Here is a 12278-nt window from a genome sequence, read left to right as displayed (position 1 = left end):
CTACCAGAAGCTGACGTCTGTGGACGGTTCTGTTGACCTCTGCTGCCACCACGTGGTGATTCTGCAGTTCCTCAGCCGAGAGAGCCTTCGGGTGACTGATTCTTTCGGTAGTGCAGAAGGCAACAGAAAAATCAAGGAAAATACTCTCAAAGGGGAAAGGAAAAAAATCTAAGGACATTTTCCCCACTGAGATTTAAGCTAAGAATGGCAATCTGTGTGCGGGTTCTGCGGGACGGTAGTGGTTGCCCAGGGCCCTACTCTGGGGATTCCAAAGCGGCATTTAGTGCGTCTGGAAAAGGCTCTATGACTGATCAGGGATGCCCATTGTCGGCGCAGAAGTGAAAGTGACGTCATGGACACGTGCCACAGCACAGCAAAAGAGCAGTGGCCCTCGCATGTGGTTCTAGAGAGAGAGAAAATTCAGAATAATGAAACCATTCTGGAAACCAGACTGTGGACAAAATATTTTATTGTGTTTTGTTCTCCACCAGACAATAAGACCCAGAGAATGTCCGTTCCAGCATGCTCGATGCCACCGCCTCCGAAGTGCCTCTCAGCACCTGCCACCACTCCCATGGGGAGGCCCTTACAAGGCTTCCTGTCCCTCCACTGCGCCCTCCCTGCCCACCTGTTGCAGCTGGGCAAGGAGAGGCCTGACTGCCCTCCTAGGTCTCCCTTCTCACCTGCACAGAGGGGCTCTGTGGGCCAGCGCCATCCGCAGGGATCTAAACAGAGAGAAGAATGAGGGTGGCCAGTGTCCCCTGGGAGCCAGGCAGAAATATCTGATTCAGAAATGACTTGAAGAGGTTATTGGTGTTTTTATTCGGAAGTGTGGCGACAATGGAGCTCCTCCAGGAACTCCCAGCGAGCACACAGCTGGCGTGGGGGCAGGGTCCCCGTTACCCTGCTTTGTCCCACAGGCCAGGACGGATCAATAAGCTGGTGTCAGTCAGTGGTGCTCCACTCCCTACCCGGGCAGCAGCTGAGTGGCCCCGGCCAGGAGGGAAGGGCCAGAGTCCTCGGAACGAGGAAAGAAGGGATTCTGAGGTCAGTGCCGATGGCTGAATGCCCACCCGGCCCAGAGCATGAGTGGAAGGGCAGCCTTCCTTCTCTTCAGTAAATTCACTCCCATGGGTTTCCTAGATGGCTGCCTTCAGTGGTAGCAAAATGAGGCTGTGGTCAGAAGACCCCAGCTCTGGCCAGGGGACACTGGCCCTGGGGAAAAAGGATGAAAAAATAGGGTTTTCATCTAACCAGGGTTATCAGTCAGCAAGGCCTAAGGGTCAACAATCCCCTGAGAAAATCGTTTCTGTGAAGCAACCGTTGGCAGAGTCTCACCAGGAGAACAGATGAGAAGGGAGAGGAGGTTGTCTGGGGTTATTCCTAAATGTTCAAAAAAAGGGTATTACAGGAAGAATGTATCTTCTTTCCTTGAAAATGGATTTTCCAGGAATTGAAAGTAGATCAATGAGGTTTGGAGCAAGAAGGTCACAGCAGGAGGCAGACCTGCATCACTCCAGGAAGCTTCTGGGATAGTGGATCGTGGTCGGTGGGCATGGGATGGTCCAGCTGGAATCATGGGCTTCCAACAAGCCGAACAGTTGACTGCTGACCAGGGTTGGGACCTCACTTCTACCAACAAGGGTCATCTTTCTCGTGCTGAGTCTGGTATCTCCCTGTGAACAGATAAAACTAACCACATCCCAAACCACCACATCACGTGGCATTCACTGGGTTTCATCCGGCCCTTGGGTCACTCGTATGTGGTATCCTGGGGGAGAAATAACGGAGAGGAGGAATGAAAAGTCAGCGTTTTCCCTCCATGGGACCTGCTGGGGGTGAGGGAGAACTCTGCCTCTGCTTGCTGGAAGGAAGCTGGAGGAGCTGGGTCGGTAGCTGCTCCCTGCAGACACTGGAAAGAATCCCGTGCCATCCCACCACCTACACCGAGGGACGCGAGAGAGTCCCCATCCCACCCCCTCGCAGGGCCTGCGGGGCTCTGTGTCTCTCTAACGTCCATCATGTCTCGCCCCGTCCCCAGGCTGGACTCCCAAGGGAGGCACCGGTTTCCACATCTTCAGAGACTGGATGCTATTGCCGCCTAGACCATGAAGTGCCCGTGAACTCAGAGCTACTTGGTAAATTCAGATCCAGGACTTGATAAAGGGCCTCGGAAGTGTAACTCCTTGTGTGAGACTTGCTCAGGATGAGGCTCCAGAAAAGTCACTGGGAGCCTTCTCTTCCACTGAAGAGCCACAGCCTCCTGGCCCACACCTGCAGAGCCAAGGCCAGCACCTATCTCGGCCTCCTATCCAGTGAGAAGACGTTCAGAAAGAGGGGCTTCCAGCTGGGGTGGTCGCTGCTCGGAAAGGCCAAATCCAGAACCAACAGAATGTGGCTTGCTAGAAACATCTTCCTTCCTCCTGAAGTAGCCAGTCTCCAGGGTGGTGACAAGTGGCTGGTGTGACAGCTCAGGCAAGTGTCCAGCCACTCCGAGTGCTGCCAGGTCTTGGCACTCAAGCCACCTGGCTGCTGAATATTTAATCACATAGAAAGACGGTCCTGAACTATTAAATGGGAAGAATGAGGAATAAAATATTGCATAAAATTGGCATTTTATTTTGTTCTTTTTGTTTGTGTTTTCCGTTCTTTCTACGATAAAGAGGCACTGACTTTATTACAGGATTTTCCGGAAAGCCACTTTCCTCCGTTCACAGGGGGGAGCAGTCGGTATCTGAGCACAGCTTTGAGAACCAGACCATTCTTCTGCCTTGCCCCGGACAAAACCCAAGGAGAGTAGTGCTTCACTCAAGATGTTTAAGTATGCAAAATGTGTTACTCCTCTTTTCCTTTTGTAAGAGAGGGCAAAGCGCCAGGAGAGCAGTGAATGTGGGTGCTTCAGTGAAAAGCTAAAGCACTGATGTAAAGCTGGCGGCCAGGGCTTGTCCTGGGCTCAGTCTTGTCGGCCTGATCCATCCCTCCCTGCCCCGGGTCTAGGGTCTGGCCCCATCCACACATGTCAGCAGGCCGCTGCTATTCCAGGGGAGGCAGCAGGCAGGTTTGCTAGACCTTTCTGAAGGGCCATCCTTCTTGAGAGAATTGGCGGTCACCAAGGCAGAAGCAAAATGGTTTCTTGTTGACTAGAAAATTCGGTGACTCATCCCCCTTTGTCTTCTCAGCTCTGTGGGTTACCAGTATTGAGCCAGAGAAGGAGAAATGGGAGGAAAGGAAGAGAAGGAGCTGAGGGGATACTGGAAGTTAATCGTCCGTCTTCTCAACGATGTTTCTGAGTGGCCATCTCTGTGTCAGGCTCCGTGTGAGGCACCAGCGATAGAGAAGTGAAGAAACACTCACAGTTCTCCTGGGACCTTCATGCTGGCTGGGGAGTGAGGAAAGTCATCAGGCAGTTATGATGCAAAGGGATGTGGTAGGGGCTGAGCAGGGGCTGCAGGGGAGAGCCTACAGCAGGCACAACTCATCTTGGTTGAGGCATAAGTGCAGGCTTCCTGGAGGAAGAGACTTCTAGACTAAAGCCTGGATGACAAAGAGGAGTTGGTGAAGCCAAGGATGGGGTGGGGGGAGGGGTGACAAGATGGTGTCAGGCAGGGATAGCATGTGCAAAGACCCAGAGGCAAGAGCAAGAATGTTATCTTCAGGATGCTGGTGATGACAGGGTTGATTAGTAAAGCTTGACCTAAAGGGCAATGCGGAGCCACTGAGGGCATTTGACTAAGGGAGTCACTTGCTCAGATTTCTTTTCTTAGATCCCTTGGGCTGCAGTGCTCTTTTACAATAAGAGAGGGAGAGAGAAATGGTGTGGGGGGCAGGGAACGAGGGCCAAGGCTGTCCTCCAGGGCTTTGGGAGCCCATTGGTGGCCCTCAGACTCATGCTCTGAGTCCAGTAGGGAGGTGAGGAGATGGTGCCCTGTTTAAGTCCTCATTTCTGGGCCTGAGCCATTGAATTTGTATAGGAAAGTGAAATACACATCTCTTCAGGGTCTGTTGAAGCTGCTGGATAGGAAAACAGATTGGTGAGCTCACTATCAAAGGGTAAATTCTGTACCGATCTCAGTTACTGGGCACCCAGCTCACCACCAGTCACAGGTGGGCATTTCAGAAGGGCCTTCTGATGACAAGAAGGGTGGCCATTGTGGCCCCAGAACTGACACAGATTAGATAGGAAATGAATGACAGGGTCATTTCAGAAGGTCACAATGTGTTCATGGCAAAGAAGAGAGTGTCAAGCTCCAGGGAGGTGCAGCTGGCTGGGAAGGAAGCGCACTGACCTGGCGCTCAGGGGCTGGTCACGGTGTGGTCCCCGCGGATCGCCTGCAGCGAGAGCTCATACCCAAGGAACATGGCGGCGCTCATGGGGAAGCCGCGCACAGTGTTCACCGTGATGCCTCTGAAAAACACCTGTGGCAGGAGGCAGCGTTATCACAGAGGACTGACCCAGACCCTCTGTAGTGTCACCACTGAGGCACAGAGAAAAGATTGGGGATGTTGCCACTTGTCCCAGGCTGGACTCCACAGAGCCCAAAGGACCCTTGTGAGCCAAAACCACCCCGGATGCCCCAGTCATGCCCCTGCCTCGACCCACATCACCTGTGACTGGGCTTTTCCTCCCAGGCCTGGTACGCATACACTAAAGACTGTGGGCAAACGCTGACCATGAACACCACATACACTTGCTTAATTGCTGCTCTTTCTCATGTATATACCTGTATGCATGTGTATACACACACAGACACACACAAACACATGCACACACAAAATTCTCTGGAACCTGGAAGTCCGCGCTCTCCACTGACCAACCATCTTGATAGGTGCGTCACAAAATGCCCCCAAGGGGCAGAGTGGGGAAGAACTCAGGCCATACTTTTAAGACTGTAGACACGAAGTTGAGACACAGCTTTGGCATCTAATAGCTGTGTTACTTCAGCAAGTGGCAAAGTCTATGGAACTCAACTTCCCAACTGCAAAATGGGGGTAACAATACTATTGAGCTGATACAGCTGCTGAAGGAATAAACGAGATGATGCTTTCAAAGCTCTTGCCCTGTGCCTGTCATGCAGCCAGTGCTCATGACCTGCTGACGGTCCCATCACCCTCATTATTATCAGGAGCCATCTTTACACAGAGTGGCACTCAACCTTCCATCATTAGTGTAAGTGCCGAGGAGGACTGGCCTGAATCGATGAGCTGCTTAACTCAGCCATTGATAAGAGAAGCCTGTATTTGTCTTCCATCCCTCCCATCACTAGGGCATATGATAAGATGCTTCACTTCCTCCCCGAATCTTCCTGCCCAGTGCTGGGTAGAAATTGATCAATGTAATGTGGTTCCAGCCTTTGCCCAGTTTAAAACCTACTAGGGGGAGATAAGCCCCACGTGAGAATAATTATAATATGATCTAGAATGTGATGAGAACAGATCAGGGCTTTGGGGAGGGGGGGAGGGCCTGTCCTTGAATGTTTTCCCTGGGAAGAGACAACACATCTAAAGGAAACCCTACTCAAGCATAAATGACCCGACAACTGTCAGGAATATGATGTACACCTGTTAGCTCACTCCTGTATATTTACTAAGTGTAATAAATAGAACTGGTACTGTAATTTTGAGGAAGTAGAAATCCAGCCCTTTTACATTTCCCCAGTTTCCTCGGTTGTGAGGCACTGTGGTGTCAGGGTAGGTACAGGCCACTGTCGCCAGCCAGGATGTCAGGAGGTCTTCCTTCAGGAGAGACATCTGCACCTTAGCACTCCATGGCTGCCTGCAAGACATAGCCTGGTTGTATGGGGAGAGAATGGCCTCTGTGGTTTGGGGGGAAGCCTTGGCCCTCACAGGGAAGGGAGCTGACGGACAAGGATCCCCAGAGGGGAGCAAGTGGCTCAGCCAAACCACGGAGTGATCCAGGCAAGGGGTAAGCAGGACACTTGTAACATCTAATGTCTAACCTTTCTGGAATTCCCCAGGCTCACCCAGTGTGACTGAATAATAACAAGGAACTGGCCCAAGCTCTAAAAGGAAAATTCCATGCTGGGTGCCCATAAACACTCCCCTGTGGGCCTGGGCTTGGCTCTGCTCTGTGAGGCCGAACCAGGCAGGGCCCAACTTGGAGTGTGGTCTCCTCTCCCACAACTCTGGGTCCTGCGGGAACCACGGAACATTTCAGACTTACAGACACGACCTCTCTCCAGCAGCACTGGCCTGCTCTGCTGTGAGGTCCAAAGACGACAAAGTGCAGACCTGCTGGCTCTTACCCTGAGCTTTCGGAACACGAAACCACCAGATCTAGTCTCTCCTCATGAAGCCTCAATAGCTCTCCACTGCCCAGGGAAGTCTACACCCTTCCCTGGCCTGCCAAGACTCCTATGCTCGGGCCCTGCACTTTCCCTGGGCAGCCTCTTACACCTGACATTCTGGGCAAGTTAACAACCTGTCATTCCTCCAAGGAACCATCTCTCTTCCACTACTGTGTCTCTTCTGTTCCATCTGCTGGAATGTTCCCCAGGCCTGGCTGCACCCTCTAGCAGTCTTCCCAGGGCCACCCCAAGCTGGACTATGGCCCGTTGGCTTCTGTGCACTCAGGATCTCTGCCATCACAGCACTTCTCACACTGTCTCTAACTACCCAACATTTGTCTGCACCCCTATTAATAACCTCAGTCAGGGTAGTGAAAGCAGGGATGTGTGTGCTTGGAACCCCCAGCATCTACACCTCTGAACCCCCAACATCTATGCCTCAGAACCCCCAGCATCTAATACTTTTCTTGGCCCAGAGGGCTCTTTATAAATTGTACTAAATCCATCAGTGGACGGGTGAGTGGATGGATGGAATGAACAAATTCCTTGTTGTGAAAAGGGAACAGTCTCCAAGCTGAAAGAGTCCTGCTGGTGTTAGTGGTAGTGGGGGACTCCGAGAGTGGAGGGAGGGCTCCAGTCCCCAGATGGCAGAACCAAAGGGCAACCAACTCTGCTGCCTCGGGAATTGCTCTTCCTGCAAATGTTCCTCTCCACCTCTCTTAAGAGTCGTTCAATCTCAAGCCACTCTCACGAACTCCCTCACAACAGCCACTTCCATGCAGCTGAAGGATACCAAGTCCCTTCTCTGGCCTCCTTATCTCAGACGGTAACTCTCCCAATATGCACGATGACCCAAGTGGCCCATGACGAATGTCACAGCAGGCAGAGTATGGACTCACAGCACGCAGAGAATGGACTTCTTTTTTGATTTGAGAGTGCCCCCAAAGTCCTAGACTTCTGATTCCCTTTATCAAAAAGGCTGCTTTCCTGGTAATCATTAAGCAGGTTACAAAGAACTGCCAAACTTGGGTACCATCACCATTATTCTACTCCTTCCCAAGTCTTCATTCTCACTGAGTTCTCCTTCCATAGTGAAGTGGGGACAGGTGGGCTCACCCTGCCTCAGTAAGCCACAGTAAAAAGTGTCTGGGAATGGAAGCTCCGCAGAGTCAGCCCCACAGCCAGCTGTGACTGGAGCCAGCCACTGGGCCCCAGGAAAAGCCGTTCGTCCTGCTCCTGAGAGGGACTGTGAGACAAGCCAGTCGTCCAGGGCTATGTGGGACGTTTTCTTCATGTTACTATTTACGTTTACATGCAAACACATATACAAACATACATAAATAGAACTACCCACAAATAAGCCTGCACAGTCTGTGAATATTTTTGGAATATATTCTAAGAAACTCATAACAGTGATTGCCTTTGAGAGAAGATGGAAGACCAAGGAGGGACAATTAGACAGTATATCCTCTTACATCTTTTGAAACTTCCTATGTTCATATATTATCTATTTTTAAAACCAACTAATAAAAAAATTAAGAATGATTTTCAGTCACTGAGTGGTTAATCAAGCTGAATGCCATTAGCTCTATTTAAAACCTGTCGCTGAATATAAACTATGGACCAATGCTACTGAGATTAAGAAATTAATCATCTGACCTCAGTTGCCTTCCAGGACTTTGTTCTTAACAGAGCACAGTAATTTTTGGAGGAAATAATATCAGCAATATATTTAGCCTCTATAGACCATACAGGATTAGGACACATTAATATTTTGACACATTAATTTGAGTAACTTGACACATTAATATTTTAATTAATAGCAGACAAGAACATCTCGAATAAAACAGCATCCTGTTTGAATCTCTCTTATGTGTCCCTCTGTACTTGCTGGTTGAATCACAAACTGTGCTTCTGCTAAAACAATATAAAAGACAAGTGAGGTGAGGATTCTAGGAAGGTGGCAGAATACAAAATTCCAGAAATCTGTTTCCTTACCTAGATAAAAGTTGCACTGATGGAATCTGCCTGATGTAACTGTTTCGGAATTCTGGGGTTTACTGAACGCTTACACCTTCCAGGAGAAGTTTGGACAGTAAATCTGGTTAATTTCAGTCCAGTTTAGCTCTTAGCCAGGTAGCAGCTACCCATGCCCCACCCCCGGACCTGTGGCAGGCAGGTGCACACACGCTTGGGAGCAACCTGCACACACAGTTTGCGGAAGCCAGAGTGGGCAATAAGGACCCTGGCTTGCAAATACTGGAGATCTGTGTTTTCATCACTGATTGCTGAGTCTGACCACAGAGATGCAAAGAGGAAGGTAGCCACTGCTGTTTCTTCTATCCCCACTGATGCAAGTCCCCCCTACTCTGGCCAATGCCCCTTTCCCCCTTCATTTTTCTCTCTTTCCGCCTTTGGAAGCTAGATATTAAAGACTAGGATATTCAAAGGCAACAGCATTATGGGAAAATTGGAAAGTAACCGTGTATTCCCAAAGAAAGGCTCAGAAAAGACCTGAGAAGACCTTACGTTTACACTTCAGGTTGATCTTTGGCATAGAGACAGCCTACAACAATCAAAAAAGCAAAACAATAAACAAAAATAACAACAAAAGCCACTAGACACTGGGGGAGGAGGGGAGAAATCTGATTTCCAGAGTTACCACATAATTAAATTCAAAAGTCTAATTTTCAATAAAAAATAACAAGGCATAAAAAGAAACAAGAAAGTATGGTCCATTCAAAGCAAAATAAATCAAGAGAAACTGTCCCTGAAAAAGACCTGATAGCAGACCTACCTGACAAAGACTTTAGAACTGTCTTAAAGATGCTTGAAGAACTAAAGCAAGATATGGAGAAAGTCAAGAAAATGATACATGAACAAAATGAAAACATCAAGGTGAAATAGAAAATCCAGAAAGAAAGCAAACAAAAATTATGCCACTAAAAAGCACAGTAACTGGAATGAAAAATTCACTATAAGGATTTAAGCAGGCAGAAAAGAGAATGAACAAACTTAAAAATAAGATAATAGAAATTATTGTGGTTGAGAAAAAGAAACAAGATTGAAGAACAGTGAAAAGAGCCTAAGGGATCTGTGGGAAACTATCACGCAAACCAATATATGCATTGTGGAAGTCCCAAAAGGAGAAGAGTGATAGGGGCAGAGAATATTTGCAGTAATAATGGCCCAAAACTTCCTAAATTCAGTGAAAGACATGACTATAAACATCAAAGAAGCTTAATGACTCCAAGTAAAATAAACTCAAAGAGACCCACACCAAGACACATTATAATCAAACTTTTGAAAGCAGCAAGATAGAAGGAACACATTACATACAAAGGATCCTCAGTAAGTTTAACAGCAGATTACTTATCAGACACTTGAGAGACCAGAAGTCAATAGGCCAACATATTCAAAGTGCTACAAGAAAAATGTCAGTCAAGAATCCTGTATCCAGGAAAACTATCCTTCAAGACTGGGGGAAAGATTAAGACATTCCCAGATAAGAACTTCCCAGAGGGAGTTCATTACCACTTGATCTACCCTGCAAGAAATGCTCAAAGGAGTCCTGGAGGTGAAATGAAACAGCACTAGAGAGTAACTTGAATCTGTATGAAGACATAAAGATCTCAATAAAGGTAAATACATGAAGAGAGTGACATCAGCATCATGGCAGTACAAAATGTCCCTATCCTTCCCCACCTCAACAACAAAAGTTGGGCATCCATCCATGCCCGGGGCCTCTGTGGGAGTTGTGGGATCCAGCACCCCATGGCAAGGGACCGAAGAGTCCTGCCCACCTGTTTCAGGTACTAGGCAGAGAGACCTCAGTACTGGCAGTGGAAGCTAGAGCAGCCTATGAACTGGCCCCAGACCCTCCAGCTACAGTCTGGGAGCACCTGGAGAATAAGGGCTTGGCCAGTGTGTGTGAGTGTCTGTGTGTGTGTGTGTGTGTGTGTGTGTGTGTGTGTGTGAGTGAGTTTGGATGCACTGGAGTGGGTAGTTAGTAAAGACTGGAGGGCTGGGGATGAGGCAGCCATGTGAGGAAAGGTCCAGTGTCCAGTAGTAACATTAACACTAGTAAAACTACTAATACTAATACTAAAGCCAATGACAAGTGGCTAACTCTTTTTAAATATCCTTTGTGGGTTATGCATGAAGCTAAGCCCTTTTTATATGCCTAATTTAACCTCACTAACAAATAGCCCTGTTGTTCATGGTAGGGATGTTTAGCCTAGGAGAAAGTGAGGCCCGGAGGTGAAACAACTTGCCACGAGTAGCCAGGCTGGCTTTAACTCGAGTCTGCTGATGTGAAGGGGCAAGCCAAGAAAGCTGGGGGCCCACTGGAGGCAGAGCACACATGAGGGTTTCTCTGGAGGGTACTAGGGGGTGTCACGGGAGGTAACGTAGACAGGGATGATTTTGTTTATAGCCTTGGATGCCAAAGTTGGAATTCTGGTCATCATCCTAGGACAGTTGAGACAGGAAGAGGCTTGGATTTAGATGAGCTCTTTGCATGCAGGGAGGCAGAAAGAGAAGGGAGACAAGGTCAGGTTGCAGGCTGCCTCAGAGCTGAGCCAGAGGTTGTGGGCTGTGGACTCAGGTGCGGTGAGGGAGAAGAAGACAGGCTGGGGGAGTGGACGTTGTGAGATGTGATGACCGATGTGGCCCTGGGACCCCCTACTTGGAGGAGAGCGAGGCACCGAGCAGTGAGTGAGGAAGCAGCTCCCAGCCTTTCCTGATGGGAAGGTAAGATTTGGTGACACACAGATGTGGGTCCAGGTCCTGCTCTGCCATGCACCGGCTGTGTGACCTCAAGTAGGTTACCAGTCCTCTCTGCGCCTGTCTTCTCCACCAGCCTGGGGCATGGACTAGATGAGACAAGGATCTAAGTAGGGCTTGATGTGTAACCGCCAGTACTTCGGTTTCCTGATTCCCCTCTCTGCAATCTCATATCCCCCAAAATGTCTGGCCCACCTTCCAGAAGACTGACACTGACCCCGTACCACTGCTTGGGGCTTACTTTAAGACCTTCCTTCTGGTAACTCTGGGAGATACAATCCAGGACACCTTTGTATTTGTTTAAATAAACCCCGTCAGCCTGGAGTCGACTTTTCACGACATCCATAGGAGTCGCTGTCCCCCAAGAAATTGCTCCTGTAAAGAGAGAGACAAACAGGTGTCAGGGACTGGCTGGTTGGGGTCTGGAGGGGACGTGGCTCCCTGCGCCTTTGCACCATCGATCGGCTAAACAAGCTGCTGGGGGAAGTAGGAAGAGCTCAGGCAGGATCTGTGAAGGCCATCCCTGAACTTCCTTCACCACTCACTGTGGAACTTCATACAAGTCTCCTCCTCTAGGCCTTGAGTCTGCCATCTGTAAAATGGGGCAACAGTACCTACCTTCATAGGGCCACTGTTAGGACAAATAAACAGATGCACATGGAGCGTTTAGCACAGAGCCAGGCCCAGAGCCAGCGCTTTGTCAGCGGATGCCTTTATTAGCAGCTTTTACTGGAGAAACAAGAACAGGCCCCCCAATACTTTGTAGTGCCTTTCCGGGGTGCCAAGGGCAAGAGCAGCAGAGTGAGGGCTGAGGCGGAAGACCTGTGGCTCCGCAGAGACAGAAGGGACTCTGAATACAGAACAGCTAAACAAACACTTGCAGATAGGCTGCTTGCCGACGAAGGGCCAAGTAAGGACTGAAGACAGCAGGGGCAGGGCTTTACAAATCTTGTCACTTTTCCAGATATCTCAAATAGAAGCCTTGGGACGATGTAACACTGGGTCATCCTCATTGGAGAAGCTCAGGTGCCCTAGTTTGAGCACTTTTGTAACTTTAAAGGACTCTAAGGAAACAAAGCCAGGTTACTGTATAAACACGAAAATTGGCACATCCTTAGGAAGAGAAAAACAAATGGATGCCAAAGTCCAAGGCAGCTGTTGCAAGGTTTAATAATTGCTGCCTAGAGA

At 49.1% G+C, this 12278-nt stretch overlaps 1 protein-coding gene across 13 annotated transcripts in view; it reads right to left on the bottom strand.

The window, feature by feature from the left end:
• Positions 1-452: 452 nt before the first annotated feature.
• The window catches only part of SLC25A48 (solute carrier family 25 member 48), a 40836-nt gene continuing 29010 nt past the window's right edge, over positions 453-12278 (bottom strand). For 4 of the 13 annotated variants that reach the window (XM_026508028.4, XM_026508033.4, XM_044387419.3 and 1 more), the window contains one exon: positions 9303-11465. In XM_026508028.4, coding sequence (XP_026363813.1) covers positions 11197-11465 — 269 coding nt within the window. In that variant the 3' untranslated portion in view covers positions 9303-11196. Of the gene's footprint in view, positions 3535-4286; positions 4417-9302; positions 11466-12278 lie in introns of those variants that run through there. The other 9 variants (XM_048220949.2, XM_057307193.1, XM_026508034.4 and 6 more) reach the window with 6 other exon arrangements.

Source organism: Ursus arctos, unplaced genomic scaffold (genome assembly GCF_023065955.2).
Source record: "Ursus arctos isolate Adak ecotype North America unplaced genomic scaffold, UrsArc2.0 scaffold_5, whole genome shotgun sequence".
NCBI lineage: Eukaryota > Metazoa > Chordata > Mammalia > Carnivora > Ursidae > Ursus > Ursus arctos.
The sequence above is the reverse complement of the archived record's forward strand: the minus strand, read 5'-3'. Positions and strand labels throughout refer to the sequence as shown.